Source organism: Budorcas taxicolor, chromosome 10 (genome assembly GCF_023091745.1).
Source record: "Budorcas taxicolor isolate Tak-1 chromosome 10, Takin1.1, whole genome shotgun sequence".
Lineage (NCBI taxonomy): Eukaryota > Metazoa > Chordata > Mammalia > Artiodactyla > Bovidae > Budorcas > Budorcas taxicolor.
This window is the reverse complement of record NC_068919.1, coordinates 98,475,920-98,502,012: the sequence shown is the minus strand read 5'-3', so window position 1 is coordinate 98,502,012 and position 26,093 is coordinate 98,475,920. Positions and strand designations below refer to the sequence as shown.

The window sequence follows — 26,093 nt, the reverse complement described above, 5'->3', positions numbered from 1 at the left end:
CTCTTCTCCCGCCTTCAGTCTCTTCCAGCATCAGGGTCTCTTCCAGTGACTCAGCTCTTCACTTATGTGACCCAAGTATTGGAGTTTCAGCTTCAGCATCAGTCCTTCCATTGAATATTCAGGATTGATTTACTTTAGGGTTGACTGGTTTGATCTCCTTGTAGTCCAAAGGACTGTGAAGAGTCTTCTCCAATACTACAGTTCGAAAGCACCAGCTCTTTGGCTCTCAGCTTTCTTTATGGGCCAACTCTGACATCCACGCATGACTACTGGAGAAGCTGTAGCTCTGTAGTACTACACAGTTTGTGGTTGGTTAGATTCACAGATACTGTGGAACTGCAGACATGGAGAAATCTTGGATGTGGAGGTTCACTTCTAAGTTATACTAGAATTTTTGACTCCACAAAACTCCTGCATTGTTCAAGGGTCAACTGTACTTGAATTTCCTTTTCGATTAATCAACTTTACTTATCCTTTGCTCTTTTTTTTTGGTTATTGTTGTTGTTGGATTTTATTTTGTTTATTTGTGTGTTAGTCATACACATTGACATATACATACACATTTTGACAGTCATACACATTGCAGATATTTCCCCAGTCTGTTTGTTTTTACTTATGATATCTTTTCTCATATGAAAAATTTAAAAATTTTCCTTTATGGCTTGTGGACAACTGCCATAAAGGTCTTTCACAGCCCAAAGTTACATAAGTGTTCTTTTGACTCTTTTCTAACATATTTGTTTTATTTTTTAAAGTTAGAATTTTGTCTGTATGTTTTGGTTTTGTCTGATTCATTTTTGTATATGTTATAGGTTTAACTTCATTTTCTCTTATATCATTAAATACCGCTTTGGTCATATATGAGTTCCTATATATACTTAGATCTATTTCTGGATTATCATCTGTATTTTCTGATGCATTCGACTGTTCTTTTGCCATGTCGAGAAGTTTTATGTGGATTTCTACTGTCACATGTAGTGTATTTTCTTAAAAAGCATATATTGTTAAATTATTTTATTCCCTCTTCTAGGCAGGAATTTTTAGCATGAATGCTTGTGAAGAAGGCTTTGCTACTGGTGGCAGAGATGGCTGTATTCGTCTTTGGGATTTAACTTTTAAACCAATTACTGTGATTGATCTCAGGGAAACAGACCAGGGGTACAAAGGTAATAGCAAAGCAGCTATCTCATTATTGGCAGATTCCAGCTGGACCAAGGGCTGCCTCTCTCTTTCAGTAAACTTAAAGCATGTTTATAAATATAAATGAGGCTTACGTTTGTCCCTTCATACTGGAGGCATTTAATTAAAATCCTTCTGCTAATGAGAAATTTTGCCTGAAGACCGTGTAAGTTTACTGTTACGACAAAGATTCCAGGTATAATGGGACCCACAGAGAGATGTGATAAGTACTTACTTTGGTAACCTTAAATTTTGGAAATATATTGCTATTTGAATGCTAAATGTAACTTTAGCAAAAAACTGTTGAAAATAGTGTGTTGGGAGTTAGAGGAACTTTTGTTTAAGATTGTTTAAGCACATGTATGTGTGTTTTTCCTCCATCCAAATTTGTCAGCAACCAGGATATAATTTTTTCTTTGGAGGATTTTAAAAAATTGATGTAATAAACCAGTCTTTCACTACAAAAGTAAACATATTACCCACTAGTGTTGTATTATAAGAGTAGGATTGGAAGTACACAGGTCTATATTTATGCCATATTTTAGTCAGTTATTAGACATGTGACCTTGGGCTGCATACCATCATCTGTAAAACGAGAAAAATAGCTCAGAGGATTAAATGAGCTAATATATGTAAAGATTTTAGAAGAGTGTCTGGTACATAATGATCATCCAGTAAATGTTAGCTGTTATATTGTTTTCATGAGTCTTGCTGAGCACTTTTGTACTGTAAAGTTTATAAAATAATTTGACACTTTTTCTTATTTGATTCTCATAACATTGTAAGTTACACAGTAGCTCATTGTTGACCATACTATCTAGATGAGGAAACTGAGGGAAATACCAGCTTTCCTGAGGTTGCAAAAAGGATTGTATACAGAAAAAGTATAAATCTTTCTTCTTAATGATTTTATGAGCACATTGAAGAAGTAAAATGTAGACACATAAAAATCAGATTATTCTAAGAGAAAAATAAAACAATTCTATGGTAGTAGTTGGAGAAAGCAATGGCACCCCACTCACTGTTCTTGCCTGGCAAATCCCAGGGTTGGGGGAGCCTGGTGAGCTACCGTCTATGGGGTTGCACAGAGTCGGACACAACTGCAGCAACTTAGCAGCAGCAGCAGCAGCATGGTGGTAGTTATAGGCTTCCCTAGTGGCTCAGATGGTAAAGAATCCACCTGCAATGTGGGAGACGTGGGTTCAATCCCTGGGTTGGGAAGATCCCCTGGAGGAGGGCATGGCAACCTTCTGCAATATTCTTACCTGGAGAATCCCCATGGACAAAGGAGCCTGACGCACTACAGCCCATGGGACTGCAGAGTCGAACACGACTGAGCGACTAAGCACATGAGGGTAGCCCCATGTGGATGGCATGCACTGTGTTAGAAGACGCTGACTGAGGAAGTAGTCGGGCTATGACTGATGTTGTCTAATGAGGAAGAAGAGTGTATGTCCTAAAGGATGGGTAGAAACTGGGTATATAAAAAGAAATGTTTCACATAGAAAACAATATGGATAAATTAAGAAAATGTGTGGGTCCAAGATTCCTTCTATCTTACACCTCAGGTATAAAAGATACAAAAATTAATAGGGGTTTAGGCAGATTAGCATTCTGTTATTACAGTACTAATCTTAAGTACAATTCCATTTTGACTAGGTTTGTCTGTGAGGAGTGTGTGTTGGCGAGGAGACCACATTCTAGTTGGAACACAGGATGGCGAAATTTTTGAAATTGTGGTTCATGAAAGAAACAAGCCTTTCCTAATCATGCAAGGGCATTGTGAAGGCGAGCTGTGGGCACTTGCTGTCCATCCTACTAAACCTTTGGCCGTGACTGGAAGCGATGACCGTTCAGTCAGGTGAGCAAATCACAGAGTAATTGCATAGGCTGTACTTTGTCCTTAGAGCAACAGAAGAAAAACTTTAAAAAAAAAAACACCTTAGTTTTAAATTTTATCAGCAACAAATGAACATAACGGGTGCCAACAGGGTATAGAATTAACAACTATTTATAAGATTTGGGTTTTTCTCTTAAAAGCCTAAGTTGGAGTTTGTTTCATATAAAAATATACAGAACTACCTCCTCTTTTAACAGCTGTATACTTTCCCCTGTGTACTGTAGTTTATTCAGCTAAACTATCATTTGGTGGAAGTTTAGGTTCTTCCAGTTTTGCACTTCTAAATGCAGTGCTTGCAGTGAATATCATTGTACCTTTGCTGTTTAGTCCATGTGTAAATAAGAATATTTCTGTGATAAATTCTTATTAGTGCCAGAGTCCAGCTCCAGCAGCCAGGGATTCAACCTGAAGGGATGGGCGGTGTCGGCAAGAAACTGAGGCAGCCTCTCAGTTTTTTTGGCCTGACTGTTTATTTCAAGCTTATGATTCTCTTTTATACTTTTACAAAAGCATTAGATCAGAGGTTTGATATTTTTAGTTCCCATTGACCCAGATTTATTTTTCTCCAAAAATCATTGTTGCCCCTCAAAAGGAATTCCTTCCTCAGTGATTCTCTTATCTACTTTTTCTCATGTGTCCTTGTGAATACACTGTAACTCATACTAATGTCTGGGCTGCATACCACATTCCTCAGTTTAATTCTTATCTTTCTAAGTCCTATTTGCCCCTAGTAGCCTAAGCTCACTATTTCTTAGAAAGGGCTTCTAGCTAATAATATCTCTAAAGTCCCTAATTTCTATAAGCTATAGTAGAATATTGTAACATTACAGCAATCCTTAAATCTTTAGCTTCTAACTATTTTAATTATTCCTAAGCCCTAAATTCAGCAAACTCCATTGCCATAAATACTTTTCTCATAAATGGGCTTCAGATAGCAGTCCTTCCCATGGCCTCAAGCTGCGGCCTGTGTGCTCACCCTGGAACACTTTTTTGTAAAAGTTCTTGAACAAATGTCAGTGATTAACTTTATGAATTATTCTTTGAGCACAGCTGCAGAAGGCTTTATGCCTTCTCATGCTCCTCTCAAAAACAATAAGCACCTTAATATTCTCTTCAGTCAACTTAACTGAGGAAAGGAAAAACCAAGTCAGAATCACAAAACCTAACTCCTTCATTCCGGGTCCGTGCCTACGGAACAAAGGGAGGGGGTTTAGGGCCATGCCTCTATTTTGTCAGTAATGCCTAACGCGGCTCCTGACATATTACTGTTCAAAAGATACATTCATTTTAAATTTTAATGAATAGTGCCTTACACAGAGGCAATAACAATTTACACACCTATCAGCAATGTGTGACAGAGCCTTTTCTCTCACACTCTTGCCAGCACTAATCACCCCGAACTGTGACAAATGATACCTTGTTATGTTTTAAAAATACGCTTTTCTCTCATATTGAGGGATCTTGAGTATGTTTTCGTATGTTTAGAGGACATTTATATTTCCTTTTCTTTGACTTGTTTGTTTAAGCTCTTTGCATATTTTCTCTTAGTTCATTGGTCTTTTTCTAATTATTTTAATATAGGGTCTAATACCTGTCTATATATGAAAGCAGCAATTAGCCTTTTGTCTGTGACAGTAGTTTTTAAAGTGTGATTCCTAGACCAGCAGCATCAACATTACAAGGGAACTAGTAAGCAATGCAAATTTATCATCCACCAATTTAGGATTTTCTAGACACTAAAGTTTGAGAAGCACTGATCAGCGATATCAGTTGAGATACTTTTCCTACTTTGTCTTTTGTCCCCATTTCATCTGTATTAATATTTCCATTTGTATCTCTGAAAGATAACTCTAAACACCACCACAATACTGTTATCACTGTATTCCTTTTGCTTCTTAGAATTAGACTTATAATAAGGTACATTTATTGCAATTGTTAATATGTCCTTTAAATCTCTTTTATTCTATAGCTTCCCTTCTTCCCTTTTTGATTTTTCTCTTTACGTTTATTTGTTGAAGAAACTTAATATTTGCCCTCTAGAGTTCCCCACATTCTGGATTTGAATACCTATAGTATATTTTAATGCATTCCCTCTTCCCTGTATTCTGCACACTGATAGTTAGATCTAGAGTTTGATGAGATGCAGCTAGGAATTTTCACTCAGAATATTTCCTAGGTAGTAATGTGTGTCCTTGTTTAATGGTAATATGTAGTCTCCTTTTTGCCATATTTGCAGCCATTGATGGTTGTTATCTAGATCAGTACTTCTCAAACTTTTAAAAAATTGTTGCTCTCCTAATGAGACTTTTAGGACATTGCTCCCCCTAATTGCGCTCCTTCCCTATAAAATTTTAGTACCACAAAAAATTATATGTATGAATGTATTAATATGAATGTGTGTATGTATATATACATATATGCATTTGTACTATAGCACTTAAGAGAGCCACAAACTACTGTAATATTTAAGATTTTCACCCTTAAGAACTAATTTTTAGCTTTTGAGGGGCAATATTACCCCTGTCGAGAATGTGACCTAAATCTGTTATGTTACTGAGTCTCAAGTAGTGATATTCTAACTCTATCATTCATTATTCATTTTTTAGCTACCATGTTTGTATAAAAAGAATTTCTCCTCATTAACTGTTTGATTATCCTAGATAAAATTTGCACAGGATAAGCAGAAAAGTGCATAATTCTTTAATATTTACAAGTAAAAAATACTTGGTTCCACAGAATTCTTTCTATGGCCTATGCACATTTCTTGCCTTTTTTTTGTGCGTTGTAGATATCTTTCTCCTTTGTTTTTAGCACCTCTGTACATATTATGGATATTAAACCTTTGGAATGTAAGTTGCAAATATTTTTCACCACCTTGTTACTTGCTTCTTTATTATGCTTAGATCTTTTGTCATGAAAAAGTTTTTGTTGTTATTTTGTTTTATGCATCTGGATTTATCAACATTTTCTTTTATGACTTCTGAGTTTTCTAGCATAGAGAAATCCTCCCTAAGGTTAAAAAGTGTTCTAGTATATTCTTCTAGTGTATTAGTGGGTTTATTTTTTATGTTTAACTCCTAATCTTTGTAAAATTTACTGTAGTGTAAGAAGTGAGATGGAGATGCAACCTGATTCTTTCCAGGTGACTACTGATATTTTAAGTGGTATGTTAATCAATCATGCCACTTACTGTCTTTGTGCTACTTGGTTTTATATAGATAGAAGATGCCATAGCCCTGTCCACATGGAAATTTGGTGTGGGGTTACACTTTACCCACACGATTTGCTAGGAGTTCCTTCCAGTTTAGGAGGACAGCTGGTACTGGCTGCTTTCATAAAAAGGGCAGGTGATCCTTTAAAAAGTAATTGTGTTACCTGCAAACTGGGTTCACCTCTTGGTGGGCGCCAAACCAAAAGACACAGTCAAACCAAAGATCGAGAGAAGAAAGGCTGTATTACTACCTGCAACAAGTAAGAACACCAGGATCTTTCCCAAACTAGTGTCTCCCTGAATAGCAAAATTTTTAATTGGAAAGTGTTATAGGGCAAGTCAGGATTTTTAGCTTCTGTTCCTGACAGAAACTCAGAACCAACAATGGTTAAATCCACTGGAGAAAATGAAGTTCACTGTTAACATTATTGGTTCTAAAAGACACGATTCAAGATTGTGTGTGTGTGCAAAATTGTGAAAAGATAGTACGGTGAGTAATCGTAAGGCTTTAAACAGCCTGACTTTTTATAGGCTTTATAATTTGCCTATAAGCCATTCCCCCTACATATTTTTTACCCCGGTGTGACTCCACTTGACGCTGTGCTGGATGACGGCTTTCTCACTAGCGTCTTTGAAAATATTCTAGCCTGTAGTTATTCCATGCAGACTATTCATAAAAGCTAATTCTTTATCACTTCGAACTTGGCATTGACTCCTCAAATAAACCACTTAGTAGTAACAGTAACATTTGTTGACTTATCAAAACTCTAGGAAAACCACTCAAAAGTATTTGCATTGTTTTTAATTAACTGTTAGTGTTATTCCCAAACCCTCAACTCTGTAAGCAACTGTCCTCACCCAAAGGCTAATTGTCTTAAACAAATTTATTTTTTCTGGGCATATTTCTTTAGCTGCAACAATTCAAAATGATTTAGTTAATCCATTACCAATAAGCAACTTTCTTTGCTTGTCTAAAAAATGAGCCACTCTTTTTTTTTTTTTACTTTCTTAGTAGGTTTTTTTAAGCAAAACCTCATTTTAATTTTTGAATGTGTTAAGAAATTCTGCTACAATGAGATTTTAAATTTTCTAATTTTTCTGACCATTGCTTTCCTGTGAGTTGAAAATATCATGATAAGTGCTTAGTCTGGTAATGTTAATGTACCTTTGTACTCTTTTAGGATAGCTATAATATCATTGAGTAATAAACATAATGCTCTACCATCTAATTTCATAGTTGTGTAATCCACACTCCACTGTGCCTTAAAACACAACATTCAGAATTTTCTCTTTTTTCTTTCTTGTTACAACGTGATGGGTATGTATTGGAAATAAAAATAATAAAATGCCATGATGTCACAATACACATAGTTGAGATTCTGTCAGGTTTTAATAGTGTCAGTGTAATTTGTAATGCATCAAAGGAGCAGAACGAGGTGATGCGTGCCACCGTCTACCGTCTGTTCTGTAAGCATTCAACTCTGCCTCTGCCGTATGAGAGCAGCCACAGGCAGTATGAACACAGAGCAGGGTAGCTATGTTCCCAGAAAACTTGATCTGTAGACACTGAAGTCTGAGTCTGAATTTCATATAATTTTCTCATGACTCAAAATGTGATCCTTTGATAATTTTTTTCAAACATTTATAAATGTAAAAACAAGGGGGATCAAGATGGCACAGTAGGAAGATGTGGAGCTCACTTCCCCTCCACAAATACATCAAAAATACATCTACATATGGAAGCATTCTCACAGAAAACAAATTGGAAACTGGCAGAACTCCTGTACAACCAGAGCTGCAAGAAAGATCTTCATGTGACTTGGTAGGATGGAAATAAAAGTATCAGGTTGGAACCTGCACCCCTGGGAGGGATTTGAAAGGAGTCAGTCTGCATGGGAGGACCTAGCCCTGGAGAGCGAGCAGGCTGAGCCACAAGCTGGCCGTACCAGGTCTAGGGTCCAGTGCAGAGAAGATAAGCCCCCTTGCTTTCTGGGAGAGCCATTGGGACAGACAGAGGCCTCAAGTCTAGACTTCACTTTGAAGGAGTGTGCACACGCTGACTTGCCAGTAGCCAAGATGGAGAGAGCCTTGCGCTGGTGGCTGCTACCACACCCACATTCTCCAGTCGGAGTGGAGCACACTGGCCCTGCTCACTCCACCACAGCCTGGCGCAAGACCTAGGCCAGCCAGGCCCTGGGAAGCGACACAGAGACAGACCACGGGGCTTAAGGTGGCGGCGACTATTGTCTTCACACGCAGGAGCATGCAGCCATTGGCCTCCCAGCAGCGTTCCCTGGTGCCACCCACTGCACACTGCAGATTCGTGCTCGACCTGGGGCAGACAGATCCTGGGCAAAGACTGCCACTGAGGCAGCCCAGATCTCTGGCAGCAGTGCAGCCCCTCAGTTCCTGCAGCCACAGCCTGTTCAGCCCCACAGCCTTATACCAAATCTGGGCCGAAGGTAATAGAGGCAGGGATGTAATCTCAGCCTGCTTCTAAACAGAGCCATGGACTCCTGCACAGGGTGCATGTAGGTCCTCTGAGTGCACAAGCATCGCTTGCTTCCCACTCACTTCTTTGGGGCAGGGCACATGCTCAAGGGCAGCAGAGCCTTGTCACACGCACTCATCAGGGCTTCTACTCCAGCAGCGGAGAAGGCAGTCTTGTCCCTGACAGAGTGGCAGTAGCCGCGGAGCAGAGAGGAAGTCCTGCTATACTCCTTGAACAGGCTTTAGATCCTCCAGCACCTCTGCCTCCCCATCAAGGGGATAATGGCTAGCATACCCTGGGAAGAGATGTGACTGGCATTCATACCAAAACCAACCCTCACACCAAAGGCATTGGACACACACAGTCTACACAGGGACACTCACACATAAAAACATCTTAAAAACAGCTCTATACGATTATAGTAGAAAACAATTTCTTCTAAATTTATAGAGACAGAGTGGGAGGGAGGCTCTAGGGGGAGGAGAGATATATATGTATAATTATGACTGATCCATATTGTACAGTAGAAACCAGCACAGTATTATAAAGCAATTACCCTCCAATTAAAAAATAAATTTAAAAAAGAAAGTTAAGTAAAATGAAAAGGCAGAGGAACTACTCCCAATTAAAAGAACAAGAGAAATTCCCTAAAAGATTACAAATAATGAAACAGAGCTCACCAGTCTACCAGACCCCAAGTAGAAAAAGGTAAAATAAAAATGCTAAATTAATTAGAAAAGATTATTGATAGGAATGCAGATCACTGTAACAAGGAATTAAAAACCGTAAAGATGAACCAGTCAAAAATAGACAACACAAAAAATAGATAAGTCAGTTACTGAGATAAAAAGCAATCTGCTGCTGCTACTGCTACTAAGTCACGTCAGTCGTGTCTGACTCTGCCGTCCCATAGACGGCCACCCACCAGGCTCCCCCGTCCCTGGGATTCTACAGGCAAGAACACTGGAGTGGGTTGCCATTTTCTTCTCCAATGCATGAAAGTGAAAGTGAAGTCACTCAGTCGTGTCTGACTCTTAGCGACCTCATGGACTGTAGCTTACCAGGCTCCTGCATCCATGGGAGTTTCCAGGCAAGAGTACTGGAGTGGGTCGCCATTGCCTTCTCAAAAAGCAATCTAGAAGCAACAAATAGCTGACTAAATGACACAGAAGGATGAAGAAGTGATCTGAAAGATAGAATAATGGACATCATCGAATCAGAACAGCAGACAGGAAGACAAAATGAAAAAAAAAGCAATATATGAGACCTATAGGATAAAGAGAAATGTGCCAGCCTATGCATAATAGGAGTTCCAGAAGGAGAAATGAGAGAGAGGGAGATAAAAAAATGTATTTGAAGATATTAGAGCTAAAAACTTCTCAAACCTAAAGAAAAAAACAGGTATACAGATACAGGAAGAACAGAGGGTCCCAAGTGAAATGAATTCAAACAAACCCACACCTAGACATATCATAATTAAAATGACAAAAGTTAAAGAGACGATTCTAAATAGAGCAAGAGAAAAAAGTCCATTACAAGGGAAGCTCCATAAAGCTAACAGCTGATTTCTTTGTGAACACTTTTCAGGCCAGAATGGAATGACATGGATTCAAAATCCTGAAAGGGAAAAAAACCCTGCAACCTAGGATACTCTGTCCAGCAAGATTATCATTTAGAATAGGAGAGATAAAGAATTTTAAGACAAAGACGACTTGGGCAATACTGCACCTATCCTGAAAGAAATATTGAAGGATATTCTGTAAGCAGAAAAGAATAAAAAATCTGTATGAAAGGGAAAAATCACAATAAGAAAGGCAAATGTATAGTAAGGATTGAAGGTCACTTAAATAAACCACATGTAAATTTTAAAACAGTTTAAAAATTGTAGAAGTGATTATAATTATAATAAACAGTAAAAGGATAAGTATGAAGATGTAAAATAAGACATCAGATATCAAAATCTCAAAATGTCAGAGGAGAGTTATAAAAATGTGAATCTTATAGAATGTATTTGAACTTGAATGATGCTGATATAGTTATGGGTTAATATACTTGAACTCTATGGTAATGAAAAGTCAAAAATATATAATAGGTTCATAAAAACCAAAGAGAAAGGAACTCAAGGGTACTACAAAAGAAAATCATAAAGCCACAAAAGGAAAAACAAAAAGGGAAGAAATGAAGAACTACATAAATCACTGGAAAATTGATTAAAATGGCAATAAGTACATACTTATCAATAATTACTTTTAATGTCAGTTCAGTTTAGTCGTGTCTGACTCTTTGTGACTCCATGGACTGCAGCGCACCAGGCTTCCCTGTCCATCACCAACTCCCAGAGCTTGCTCAAACTCAACGTCCATTGAGTCGGTGATGCCATCCAACCATCTCATCATCTGTCACCCCCTTCTCCAGCCTTCACTCTTTCCCAGCATCAGGGTCTTTTCTAAGGAGTTAGTTCTTTACATCAGGTGGCCAAAATATTGGAGCTTCAGCCTCAGTCCTTCCAGTGAATATTCAGGACTGATTTCCTTTAGGATGGACTGGTTGGATCTCCTTGCAGTCCAAGGGACTCTCAAGAGTCTTCTCCAACACCACAGTTCAAAAGCATCAATTCTTCGGCGCTCAGCTTTCTTCACAGTCCAACTCTCACATCCATACATGACCACTGGAAAAACCATAGCTTTGACTAGATGGATCTTTGTCGGCAAAGTGATGTCTGTTTTTTAACATGCTGTCTGGGTTGGTCATAAGTTTTCTTCCAAGGAGCAAACTTCTTTTAATTTCATGGCTGCAGTCACCATCTGTAGTGATTTTGGAGCCCCCCAAATAAAGTCTCTCACTGTTTCCACTGTTTCCCCATCTATTTGTGATGAAGTTTTGGGACCAGATGCCATATCTTCGTTTTTTGACTGTTGAGTTTTAAGCCAACTTTTTCACTCTCCTCTTTCACTTTCATCAAGAGGCTGTTTGGTTAGTTCTTCTTCACTTTAGCCACAAGGGTGGTATCATCTGCGTATCTGAGGTTATTGATATTTCTCTCGGCCATCTTGATTCCTGCTTGTGCTTCATCTAGCCAGCATTCCGTATTTTTGCATAATGTCAGTGGACTAAATACTCTGATTGAAAGACAGAGTGGCAGATTGGATTTTTAAAAAAGAATCTCCAATATACTGCCTACAGAAGACTCACTTCAGGGCAAAAAACACAGAGAATGAAAAATGTGAAGGGAAGGGAAAAGATATTTCATGCAAATTGGAAACAGCAAGAAAGTGGGAATAGCAATACTCATATCAGACAAAATAAACTTTAAAACAAAGGCCATAAAGAAAGACAAAGAAGGACACCATATAGTAATAAAGAAATCAATGTCAGAGGAGAATATTACACTTGTTAGCATATATGTGCCCAACATGTGCATGTGTGGGAAGCTCCAGACATGTCTGACCCTTTGCGACCCTATGGACTGTAACCTGCCAGGCTCCTCTGTCCATGGGATTTCTCCACACAAGAATACTGGAGTGGGTTGCCATGCCCTCCTCCAGGGGATTCTCCCAACCCAGAAATAGAACCCACGTCTCTTACGTCTCCTGCATCGATAGGTGGGTTGTTTACCACTAGTACCCAATATAGGAACATCTAAATATATAAAACAAATACAGACATGAAGGGAGACATTTACAGTAATTTAATAATAATAGGCTTTAACACTCCACTGACATCAGTGGACAAATCATCCAGACAAAAAACTAATAAGGCAACAGAAGTTTTAAATTACACAGTAGATCAGTTGGACTTAATTGATATCGAATTAAGGAAAAAACAAAAGGCTGGAATACCCTTCTATTTCAATTGTGCTTGAAACATTGTCTGGGATGGATCACATACTAGGTCAAAAAACAAGCCTTAGCAATTTTAAGATAATAGAAATTATTTCAAGCATCTTTTCTGACCACAACAGTATAAAACTGGGAGTCAGCCATAGAACAAAAAACTGGAAAAGAACAACCACTTGGAAACTAGTGTGAGTGAGTAAAAGTCGCTCAGTCTTGTCCGACTCTTTGTGACCCCATGGACTTTACAGCCCATGGAGTTCTTCGGGCCAGAATCCTGGGATACTGGGATAGGTAGCCTTTCCCTTCTCCAGGAGATCTTCCCAACCCAGGGATCGAACCCAGGTCTCCCACACTGCAGGTGGATTATATGAGCTGAGCGAGCCACCAGGGCAGCCCCAGGCTGGTAGATCCCAAGACCAAATAGCATGCTATTAAAAAATAGATGTGTTGATGATGAAATCAAAGAAGAAATCATAGAGTGAGTTAGACACATGCAAAGGCAAGAACACTGGAGTGGGTTGCCATTTCCTTCTCCAGTGCATAAAAGTTGAAAGGAAAGTCGCTCAGTCATGTCCGACTCTTCGCAACCCCATGGATCACAGCTTACCAGGTTCCTCCGTCCATGGGATTTTCCAGGCAAGAGTGCTGGAGTGGGGTGCCATCGCCTTCTCCGAAAAGTGAAAATACAACTTTACAAATCGATGGATGCAGCAAAAACAGCTTTGGAAGGGAGATTTATAGTGAGAGAGGCCTTACTCAAGAAACAAGAAAATTTCAAGCAACCTAACCTACTACCTAAAAGAATTAGAAAGAGAAGAACAAGCAAAACCCAGAGTAAGCAGAAGGAAGGAAACAGTAAAGACCAAATAGGAAATAGAGAATATTTTTTAAAAGAGAAAAAATCAATAAAACCAAGAGCTGATATTTTGAAAAGATGAACAGATTGACAAACCTCTGGTCAGACTCACCAAGAAGAAAAGAGAAAGGACCCAACCAAACAAAATAAGACATGAAAAAGAGGAAAAAATAACTGATACCACAGAAATACAAAAAAAAAGTTGTTACCGCATACTATGAACAGTTATATGCCAACAAACTGGACAACCTAGAAGAAATGGATAGATTTCTAGTGGCATAACTGTGATAATTGAGTCAAGAAGAAACATTACTTGAACAGACCAATCTCTAGAAGTGATATATAATCTGTAAAAGTTTGTTATAATTTAATTCAAAATGTTACTAATTTTCATTGGTAATTTTGGTCTTTGTTCAGGTTATTTGGCAGTGTAATTCTTACCTTTCAGACAATGGGTACCTTTTACTACTTGTTACAGTGTTTTAACATTAGAGTCTGGAAAAGACTGAATTTGCATAGTCTGAAGTGTCGCTCTTAAGTTAAAGGACTATAAATATGGTGTATACATACATCAGTATACTATATATATATGTCCCCTTTGATCAGGGTAGAAATCATCTCTCTAAAATAACTGATTAGAAAAAATTAATGTCATTACATTGTCTTAATAATAAAGGATTCTATTAACACTTGTCATTTTAAGCATTAACAGTATTTCTAGTTTTGTAGATAAGAATTCTCTGCCACAAAGCATGCAGTTAAAAACCTAGATTTACCTTTCTTCCTTAAAGTGAAATTATTATTTTCACCAATATTTTTCATATATTCTAACCTTTTAAAGCATACATCAGCTAACTACTCTTTTATTTTAATTAAACGTTACAGAATATGGAGCCTGGTTGATCACGCACTAATAGCGAGGTGTAATATGGAAGAGCCGATTCGTTGTGCGGCTGTGAATGTAGATGGGATCCATCTCGCCCTTGGAATGAAGGATGGCTCGTTCACTGTACTGAGAGTAAGGTATGTGTTAGGGTAGAAACGGAAACAGCAAGTTTCTGTGAAGTGAGGTAGAGTCTGTAATACTTACATTTACCCACTTTTCCCTCTCCCTTATCAATATATTTTTCAGATATTAGTTTCATGAAATATAAAAAAAACATGTTTATAAAAATGGCTTTGTCAGAAAATTAACTCAAACTTTAGTTTTGGAGATTAAGAGTGCTTAGTAAATTAATGAATAAAGTTTTGAGACAAGTTTGGGTCTTGATTTCTATTTCTTAGTAGTATTGATTTTTAGTAATGATCTTTTGCCATGGAATAGGGAGAAGGAGACCTTGAAATGGTTAAAAATGAGTGAGTAGTTTTGTTTCTGTTTGCAGCTTTATGCTTTGGTAAAAAGTGCCTGCATCTCCTCCTTCATTTGGATAGTTAGAAAGTTTAAAGAAATTGTTAAAGCAGTTAACATCTTGTGTTGAATATCTATAGATATGGTGCAGGCAGTTGACTTCTGTACAGTCATTTAAAAATTTGCTGTAGAGCCACACGTGTTCATGAGAATAAGTATTTATGATATTTCTCATATCTAGTTTACTGAATAATGGGACCGTCCACCCAGCTGCCCAGTCCGGAAACCATTTTCTTTTGTCTCTCGTGTCTAATTAATCACAGAGTTCTGACTAACCTACCTCCTTAAGTGGCTCTCAAGTTAATCTGCTTTCTTTCACTTTCACCATTGTACTCTTGTACAGACCTCTGCTGTCTCCTAACTTCTTTCTGGTGGATTGGTGAAATAGCATCTCATCTGATACTCCCTATCTCCTATTTTGCTTCCTCAAGTTCTTTTTCCACTTTCCATTTATAGTGATGCCTTTTAAAACATGTTTGTTTGCATTCCTCCTCTTTCTAACGTATGATAAAAGCATTGCATTATCCCTAAGATGAGGTTTATAATTCTTGACAAAGCCTATTGTACCCATCTCTCCAGCCTGTTTATTTCTACCTCAGTTTCTTTCTTTTAACATGTATAAAATATCTTTCCCTTCCTCAGATATTAATTCATCAAGCTTTTATACTTCTGAGCGTCTATAGATATGACTCTTTATTCTGGGGTGGGTTTCTATAATGAGATGCTGAGATTTTTCTCTTAATTTTTTTTATTATGATAAAATATACATAATGTATAATTTGCCATTTTAAACATTTTTATGAGTAAAATTTATTTTTAAAAAAACATTTTTATGAGTAAAATTTAGTTTCATTAAGTACATTTGCACCGTTTCACAACCAGGAATTTACAATGCATGTAAAACACCTAAGACTTTTTATCAAAAAGCTGCTGCTAAGCTGCTGCTGCAAAGTCACTTCAGTCGTGTCCGACTCTGTGCGACCCCATAGACGGCAGCCCACCAGGCCCCCCCGTCCCTGGGATTCTCCAGGCAAGAGTACTGGAGTGGGTTGCCATTGCCTTCTCCGCAAAAAGCTGCTACACATTGAAAATAGTGATGGTTATTTTTTCATTTATACATTTACTTACCCCTTCATTATTGTCTGGAAGAAACTAGGTGAATAATTTCTTATCTCTAATAAGTATTTTAGCAACTCAAAAATATTCTCTTTTTTTGGCCATGCCGCATGGCTTGTGCACTTTCAGTTCCCCAACCAGGGATGGAACTCCAGGCCATGGCAGTGAAAGCCTAGACTCCTAACCACTGGGCCACTAGGGAACTATTCTAGCAAAAGCATCTCTAGTCCATGTTCTTGAATAAGTCAAAAAACTAGGCATTATCATTGATACCTCTCTCTCTAACTATCATTTCTAATCCAGTCACCATATCTTGTTGATTTTTCTTACCTTATGAGTTTTCTAGGGGCATTTTGATTAAGGTTTGTGAATAAGATTAGAATTACAATATCTTTAACATATACTATATATTATATACTATAACAGGAAGGATTAATATTGTATATTTCCAATCATTTCACTTCTTTCTGAACTCGGAGCAACCACCGTCTATAGTAGACTCTTCTAATTGGTCTTAATCCTGCTGTTTGCTACTGTTCAGTCTCTAAATCGTGTCCGACTCCTTGTGACCCCATGGACTGCAGTGTGTCAAGGCTCCTCTGTCCTCCACTGTCCCCTGGAGTTTGCTGAGATTCATATCAGTTAAGTTGGTGGTGCTATCTAACCATCTCATTCTCTTCTGCACTTTTCCTTTTGTCTTCAGTCTTTTCCATCATCAAGATCTTTTCCAATGAGTCAGCTCTTCACATCAGGTGGCCAAAGTATTAGAGCTTCAGCTTCAGTGTCAGTCCTTCCAATGAATAGTCAGGGTTGATCTCCTTTAGGATGGACTGGTTTGATCTCCTTGCAGTCCAAGAGACTCTTCAAGAATCTTCTCCAGCACCACAGTTAGAGAGCATCAATTCTTTGGTGCTCAGCCTTCTTTACAGTCTAATTTCCATCCATACATGACTATTGGAGAAACCTTAGCTTTGACTTTATGGGCCTATGTTGGCAAAATGATGTCTCTGCTTTTTAATATGCTGTCAGGGTTTTTCATAGCTTTCTTCCAAGGAGCAATCGTCTTTTAATTTTGTTGCTGCGGTCAACATCTGTGATTTATGTAATCACATTAACTAGTGGTAAAGGACCCACTTGCCAATGCGGGACACACAAGAAATGAGGGTTCAGTCCCTGAGTTGGGAAGGTCTGCTGGAGAAGGGCTTGGCTACCCACTCCTTTATTCTTGTATAGAGAATCCCATGGACAGAGGAGCCTGGCAGGTTCCAGTCCATGGGTCACAAAGAGTCAGACATGACTGAAGTGACTTAGCACGGTCACATAATACATACTATAAAACCAATCAGAATCTCTCTTTCCATCACTGTTGGGTGTGTGTGTGTGTGTGTGTGTGTGTGTGCTTGAGTGTTGGTTGGTGGGCAGGGGCATAGTGGTGGAAAGCAGGAGACATCCTGAGATATCCACACTTATTTCTCTCCTTAACTGGGCAAGGTAAATCTCTCGAACAAACAAAAGCTTAAAAAAAAAAGACAAAATAACTCTGAAGAACTTTCCATGAGCAATTTAACTAATGTTTGTGGTTGATACTGGAATGATCTTATCTTTAATAAATAATGTACAAAAAATAGAAGCTATGAAATTGTGCTTTAGATGTTTTCTTAAAAATCTTACTCCATACAGATTTAGATAAATGGATTAGTGGATGGATGGGTGGATGGAAAGTGAAAGTCACTCAGTTGTGTCTGACTCTTTGTGACCCCATGGTCTATACAGTCCATGGAATTCTCCAGGCCAGAATACTGGAGTGGGTAGCCCTTCCCTCCTCCAGGGGATCTTCCCAACCCAGGAATCAAACCTAGGTCTCCCGCATTGCAGGTGGATTCTTTACCAGCTGAGCCACAAACTGTGGTGTTGGAGAAGACTTTTGAGATTCCCTTGGACTGCAAGGATATCCAACCAGTCTGTCCTAAAGGAAATCAGTCCTGAATGTTCATTGGAAGGACTGGTGCTGAAGCTGAAACTCCAATACTTTGGCCACCTGATGCGAAGAACTGACTCATTTGAAAAGATCCTGATGCTGGGAAACGCTGAAGGCAGGAGGAGAGGGGGATGACAGAGGGTGAGATGGTTGGATGGCATCACCAACTGAATGGGAATGAGTCTGAGTAGATCCGGGAGTTGGTGATGGACAGGGAGGCCTGGCATGCTGCAGTCCATGGGGTTGCAATGGGTCAGACATGACTAAGCGATTGAACTGAACTGGGTGGCTAGATGGATGAATGGGTATGGAGAAAGGGAGGTAAGGTGCATGAATTTAATTAGAACTTGAAGAAGTCACTGGAAGGGTACTGGTAGCTAAAAATACATTAGTTTATGCTTAGGAAGAGGGCCTTGCAAGTTGCAGAGTGTAAGGCAAGACTGAGGCTGACAAGGAAAGCTTCTTTAAAAAAGTTTTTTTTCACTTCATTTGTTTTGTTTTGTTCTTATTCCCTTTTATACTTAAGAAGATGATTTAAATCTCTTTTTTTATATGATTAACTCCAGGGTAAAGCCCAGGTTCCTTGGTAACATATCAGACCCGTTACACACTGTCTTCAGTGTGTCTCTAACCCCATCAGGTCATTACTTCCCCACTTTCTGGTTTCCACCTTGTATTATCTGTGTGCTGTGCTAAGCTGCTTCCCGTTTGTCCTGCTGTCTGCAACCCTGTGGACTGTAGCCTGCCAGGCTCCTCTCTCCATGCGATTCTGCAGGCAGGACTGCTGAAATAGGTTGCCATGCCCTCCTCCAGGGGATCTTCCCGACCCAGGGATCAAACCTGCGTCTCTCACAGCTCCTGCATTGGCAGGGGGTTCTTTGCCGCTGGCGCCACGGGGGAAGCTCTGCTCCTCATGTGTGCCATGTGCTTGGCATTGCTTACGCTGTGTGTTCTTTCTGGAAAACCTCTGCTCCTCTTTTGTAGTTAGCCAGCCCCTCAGGTTTAGGGTCAGATAGGAATCACTCTTCCTTACTCCCTGCCTGCCTGTAGTCTTAACCCTTTTTCAGTGTTTCTTACAGAGCTTCATACATAACCTTTTGAGCACTCACTGCATTTTCTTAGTTATGAAGTATAATTACTTTATCTCCATCTCTCACAGAAGATGAGTTCATATTCATATCCCATGAGTCTAAAACAAAGTTAAATACTTAGTGTTTCTGGAAGAAATATGAATTTTATTACTTTGAACAGTCTATTTGGAAACTGTAAAAATTGGGAAATAGCCATTTAAACTTCTATTCTTGAAATTATCTGTTGGGAGCATTTCAGATGGATAATGCAAAATTTATTTGGAAAAACGTCTGTGGCAACAGTTGGAAATAAGACCCTCGCCTCTCCCTGCCCCTCCCTTGCCGCCCCCTCTTCTCTGCCTCTCCACCACCCCCATGTGCTTTCACACTCAGCAGTATTTAGCTGCTGATCCGTTCCTATGGCTGCTACCAATACCTGTATCATTCTGGAAAGTCAGTTATAAGGCATCATTAAAAAATGTTTAACCCATGTATACTATCATGTAAGAATCGAATCACCACGCTATGTCCGATGCAGGATACAGCATGCTTGGGGCTGGTGCACGGGGATGACCCAGAGGAATGTTGTAGGGAGGGAGGTGGGAGGGGGGTTCATGTTTGGAATCGCATGTACACCCATGGTGGACTCATGTCAATGTATGGCAAAACCAATACAGTATTGTAAAGTAAAATAAGGTAAAAAAAAAAAAAAAAAAGTTTGACCTTGCTGACTGAAATGATCGCTAATTGGGAAGAATTGTGTTCTATTCAAAGAGGTCACAGAGGTTGAACTAAAAATAACGTGGTAGCTATATACAGATATATATTCAAATATATTACTGAAATAATGCAAATCAATGTCTCCTTTATTTCCTGGGTATAATTTTGTACATTTGGTTCATTATAAAAATTTAATTTGAATATCATGGTGTTTATAATTAAGCATTTTTTTAGTAAGCTCAGTCTTATAAGAAGCTTCATCATAAAAATCCCATGGCTTGATTTCTGTTATTGTATTACTTTGGAAATTTAATATGAATCTCTGAACTACTTAAAACTAGGTAATTTAGGAACTGAACTTTAGCACTTTTCCCTACTTCTAGCATGTATTGTCCTCATATATTTCTGTTCAGCAAAATTATTCCTGAATTGATACTACTTGTTTCATTTATATTTATTTTATGGTTTATAAATACTTGATATAGTCATTTTAGACACATTGAAAAACTGAACTAATTCTGTAGTGACTTTTTCCCCCATGGTCTCTCTTCTTTTTCTTTATAGAGATATGACGGAAGTTGTGCATATTAAAGATCGGAAGGAGGCGATCCATGAGTTAAAATATTCACCAGATGGAACTTACCTGGCTGTCGGTTGCAATGACAGCTCAGTTGATATTTATGGAGTTGCTCAGCGCTATAAGAAATTTGGAGAGTGTGTTGGATCACTTAGTTTCATCACTCATCTAGACTGGTCCTCAGACAGTAGATATTTACAGACAAATGATGGGAACGGTAAAAGACTGTTCTATAGGATGCCGGGTAAGAACTTCCTATAAATTATATATAATTTGTAGATTTTTAGTTCCTTTAAAATATCCTAGATTTCGCTGGAGGCAGAGTGTCCGTTACATTTGCATGTAGGACATCAAAGAAAATATGATGGTGATCTTTTCTACAAGTTTGCCTTATCATTTGAAATCCTTTGCTTCTTAATTAAAACTTCCCTGTTTGGAGGATCTAAAACAGACTTATTTTATGTTGAATTCCATGCCATAGGAGTAGCATATGGTGAAGTCCTAGCATGTATTAGAAAGCCAAAATGTTGCTTTTCATGGGTGCAACTAATTAGCTAAATATAACGGGTGTCAATGTCTGACTGTAAATTGTCTTCTGTTGTCATCTCAAACTTTGCAAATATTAATAATGTAGCTAACAAGCTAATTTTGAAAAACAGAATTTTCATCAGAGCTTTAAAACGAGAAGAATAAAGACAGAATCATTAAAATATCTCTCAGTACTTTAGTATGATGCTTAATGAATTAGTAACTACATTGCAGTACTTGATTTAATAAGACTAGCTGCATAATTAAATTAATAAATCACTCAAACAGTTTTCGGTAACAGTCTGTAACTTACGAAGATTGACCAATCCTGAAGTCATGCTGCCTAATGTAATTGTATTACTTGTCACTCACCCTTCTTTTATGAACCTTTCAATTATCTTTTTTTCCTCACCCATGTATCTTCTTAGGTTTCTTTTTTAATACATGATTTGCTCCTTTCTTATAGTTTTTACTTTTCCTTTGAAGTTACCCCATTGTGACTAATCTATAGCCTGACTTTGATATAGTTCAGTTTCATTGTCCACATGGTGGCCCTGCTAAGCTACATCATCATCAGATCTATATTTCTTTGAATCAGTATAATTTTGGTAGTGCCTTTTTAACAACTCCTTGCACTTAATTTTCTCCTTTCCTTACTATAGTCACTTACCTATTCATGTATTCTCCTTTAACTGGATTGGAAAGATACTTAAATTTTGGAATTTACCATGTTATCAGTATAACTTATGCTTGAGTAAAAATTAAAGGAAGTAACTTCTTAAATTAATACTCTAATTTATTTTTAGGAGGAAAAGAAGTGGCAAGTAAAGAAGAAATAAAAGGTGTTCATTGGGCTTCATGGACATGCGTTTCAGGCCTTGAAGTAAATGGAATTTGGCCCAAGTATTCAGATATTAATGATATAAACTCAGTAGATGGGAATTATATTGGCCAAGTTTTAGTGACAGCTGATGACTATGGAATTGTAAAATTATTTCGATATCCTTGCTTAAGAAAAGGTATCTTTTCTTTCAAAATAGTATTCACCTCTCTCTTACAAAAGACCTTTAGGTTCTTCCAGAAAATTAGTCTTAAGATAAATAAGAGGGTTTATACTTTTTAAAATATGTGTGATGACTCTTTGGTGAAAGATATCATGAAAGTGAACAGAAATAGCTACAGTATTTTGGCAATTAAGAATTATTGTCATGTGTTACTTTTATCTTTGGATATGAAGTTTTTATTAGAAAGTTATTTTTGAATTCATATATTATAAATGGGCTAATACTTTACCTCTTTCTTTTTAAAGAGTTATTTTTCTCTCTACTTCCAGAATTATTTCATATAGTCAGAATATACAGTGATAGTTATACTTATCTTATGACTTGCTATCTTCACTCATTTAACTTGCTGAACATGTATCTCTTATGAGACATCTTTCTTGCGTCATTTCCTTAGGAACTCTGATGGAGTAGCCAGCTGTCTAAGCTTAAGTCACAGTTTGGAGTCTATTGGTTTGTTTGTTGGTTTTTGAGAAAGTGTTTTTTGCTTAAACCCTTAACATATATTGTTTTGATATTTATTTATTTTTCATAACTGGCGGTGGAAGAAAATTAAGAGGTCTTATCACTGGTTATTTTCTATATATTTTATGTATGACCTCTTTTTCTTGGGTGTCTTTTAAAATGATGTTATCGATCTGTTAATAGACATGAGGATAATTACATGAAATGCTCTATTAGTCATTCATTTGTTTCATGCCTTGTTCCAGAAAGTATTTGAGTCAGCTTATGGAAAGTCTGTCAGCACTAAAATAATTACGTCAGTAAAGAATTCCTACCAAGGGAAATATAAATAGATACCATGTTAAAGTCAGATAAAGAAATTAACAGTAGTCAAACATCAAAACTGAATGTGAGCTTCCTGAAACCAAAAATAAAATAAAGTAAAGCACAGAATAATTTTCACTGTAGCTATTTAAAAAAAATAAAACCATGCTACTCAGAGAAGGCCAAGTTTCTTCTCAGATTTAATTTTCTAAGAGCTCTCTCCTATAGTATGGGGCCTTATATTAGGTACAGTTGAATATATTCTTAAGAGTATCAACATCTATAGCAGATACAGTCATAATTTTCACCTGGTTGTTAATGAAAGCGGTTGGACAAATGTTAAAATGGAATTTAGGAAAAGGCAATTTTGGAAACAGCAGAAATAGTTTTATTCAGATAGTTTAGGTAGTCCATTGATGTTAAGGTTAAGGCCCACATTTCCCAGAAGTCTTGACTGGTATTTGTTATGCCTCTACAGTCAGGTGGTGAGCTCCAGATTCTGCCAGCTGTCTCATCTTGTCCATTCCTGCCTGCCAGGTGTCAGCTTCCTAGATGCATGTGAAAGTGCCTCCATGAATAGTGCTAAGGATGTTAAAGGCTGGCTAAATCTCTAGCAATTGAAGTAACCTATTTCTGGATTCTGCCACATAGCCAGGACATGAGAGTCACCAGGCACAAGTTTTATTGTGATTCAGATGATACTCGCCTGTTTAGAAGATGTGAGATTTAGTAAGATTAGTCATGATAATATTAATCTTAGACATTGCTTCAACTCATTGTTTCTTATAGTGACCTCTATGCAGGAAAAAACAGTACTTTAATTTTCTGAATTTTCCTAATCAAACAGATGGGATTTACTCTCAAGTTTTATCTTTTGCAACAGAGAAGACAGTATTTTTATTGCTTGATAATTTTGTTTCATTTATAAAATATGTAGTAGTCTTCTGAAGCTGTGGGAATATTTTACCAAAGTCTTTAAGAAAAGTTAGTCTTGTTCAGTTACTGCTTCAAGAATATAAGTATAAATTGTTTTTCTTGTTTTCTCTTTTTTTAGATTTTTGTTAGACATTTGTTTTATGATAAGAGTTTTTATTTCTAAGCATTTGTGAGGCAGCTTGAGACTGTGGGTAGGTAATTGGGAGACAAGACAAAACCACTGCATATTTAAAAGATTAGTATAAGTATTTTAAGATTGTGTATTTATTGAATTTACAAACTAGCATAAAGGAAGTGGTATCACTATAGAAAAGGTCTCTTTCTTTTAGATTAGTTACGCAGTTATACATTATTTCATTACGGTAAGTTGTACTATTGATCCAGCGTAAGTTTGGGAAAAGATTGTGTCTGATGTATTAATGTATTTTAGCTAACCACTTAGGTAATATCTATTATAATCTAAGGAGTAAAGCTTTTATAAAATATGGAAAGAAGTTAAGTAATAGAAGTTGCTTATGTTATAGAACCATTGTAATTGAAACATAAAATGAAGTTAACCCAGAATTTGGTGGTGGTTTAGTCACTAAGTTGTGTCTGACTCTTGCGATCCCATGTACTATAACCTGCCAAGCTCCTCTGTCCATGGGATTTTCCAGGCAAGAATACTGGCGTGGTTTTCCATTTCCTTCTCCAGTGGATCTTCCTGATCCAGGGATCAAACCCAGGCCTCCCCACACTGCAGGCGGATTCTCTACTGTCTGAGCTGATGGGAAGCCCAGCCCCCTCAAATCCCAGTCCAAAGCATTGCTCTTCTTTTTTTCTTTCTTTCTTTCTATTATTATCCTCTTCTCTCTGGATTCTTCTGCTCCTGACCATAACCTCTCTCAAATTATCAGGCGTTTCCCAGGCAGCAGCGCTGAGGCTGTGGTAGAGGGTGAGGAGGCCAGGGTGGCAAAGGGTGGAGAGGTGTGGGCAGGGTGATTTAATCTGACACCTTCATCGCTGTTAATACTTGCCAAGACTCTTTTGGTACTTATTGACAAATGAAAATTTGTATTGGGCAAAAACATTTTTTAGATTCCAGGAGAAACTTCTTTGGAAAAACAAATATCAAACAACAAAACAGCTTTGTGATACAGACTTACTCGACACCACTTTTCTAAGATTCTAAGATATTGTTGCATATACTGCTATGTATTTGTTTTTCATTGCTGTAAAAACTGTTGTAAAATGTGCTACAGTTCATGTGTTTATTCTCCTGTCTGTGGACATTTGGGTTCTTTGCAGCCTTTTGTTATAATTACAAGTTTTTCAAAGATGTATACTTAGGAGTGAAATTTCTGAGTCATAGAGAGTTTATAAGAAGATGCCAAATTGTTTTCCAAAATAGTTATACCATTTTACACAACCCTGTTGAATATATCTTCTTCCACACTTGGCATCACCACAGTTTTTATTTGTAAATCTAGTTAGTGTAAATGATGTCACATTGTCTTAATTTACATTTCTCTACTATTTATAATAAGGTTGATCATCTTTCCCAATATTTTTTAATTTTCTGCACCTCCTTGTCTATCAAACACAAGTTCATATCTTTTGCCTATTTTTAGTTTGTTTTATTGTTTAATGGAAATACTTTTATATACTCTAGATACAAATGATCTGTAATTTTTATGGATTACAGATGTCTTTTCTGAGTTTGTGACTTGTCTTTTTATTTTCTTAATGATGTATTATGTTGACTAGTTTTCATTTCAGTATAGTCAAGGCAGTGTCTCCTTTATTTCTGAACAGTCCTGTTTTGTGTACAAGGAATTCTATTTTTTCAGTTCAGTTCAGTCGCTCAGTCATGTCTGACTCTTTGCAACCCCATGGATTGCAGCACGCCAGGCCTCCTGTCCATCACCAACTCCCAGAGTTTACCCAGACTCATGTCCATTGAGTCGGTGATGCCATCCAGCCATCTCATTCTGTATCGTCCCCTTCTCCTTCTGCCCTCAATCTTTCCCAGCATCAGGGTCTTTTCAAATGAGTCAGCTCTTCGCATGAGGTGGCCAAAGTATTGGAGTTTCAGCTTCAACATCAGTCTTTCCAGTGAACACCCAGGGCTGATCTCCTTCAGAACGGACTGGTTGGATCTCCTTGCAGTCCAAGGGACTCTTAAGAGTCTTCTCCAACACCACAGTTCAAAAGCATCAATTCTTCGGTGCTCAGCCTTCTTCACAGCCCAACTCTCACATCCATACGTGACCACAGGAAAAACCATAGCCTTGACTAGACGGACCTTTGTTGCCAAAGTAATGTCTCTGCTTTTCAATATGCTATCTAGGTTGGTCTTAAGTTTCCTTCCAGGGAGTAAACGTCTTTTAATTTCGTGGTTGCAGTCACCATCTGCAGTGATTTTGGAGCCCCCAAAAATAAAGTCTGCCACTGTTCATCTATCTGCCATGAAGTGATG

General features: G+C 37.8%; 1 protein-coding gene across 1 annotated transcript in view; it reads left to right on the top strand.

Annotated features, from left to right (window-relative positions):
- Positions 1-26,093, top strand: part of EML5 (EMAP like 5) — a 151,301-nt gene that overhangs the window by 39,427 nt on the left and 85,781 nt on the right. Inside the window, exons 6-10 of the mRNA XM_052646355.1 lie at positions 1,031-1,166; positions 2,839-3,040; positions 14,359-14,496; positions 20,330-20,586; positions 21,677-21,889. Coding sequence (XP_052502315.1) covers positions 1,031-1,166; positions 2,839-3,040; positions 14,359-14,496; positions 20,330-20,586; positions 21,677-21,889 — 946 coding nt within the window. The remainder of the gene's footprint in view (positions 1-1,030; positions 1,167-2,838; positions 3,041-14,358; positions 14,497-20,329; positions 20,587-21,676; positions 21,890-26,093) is intronic.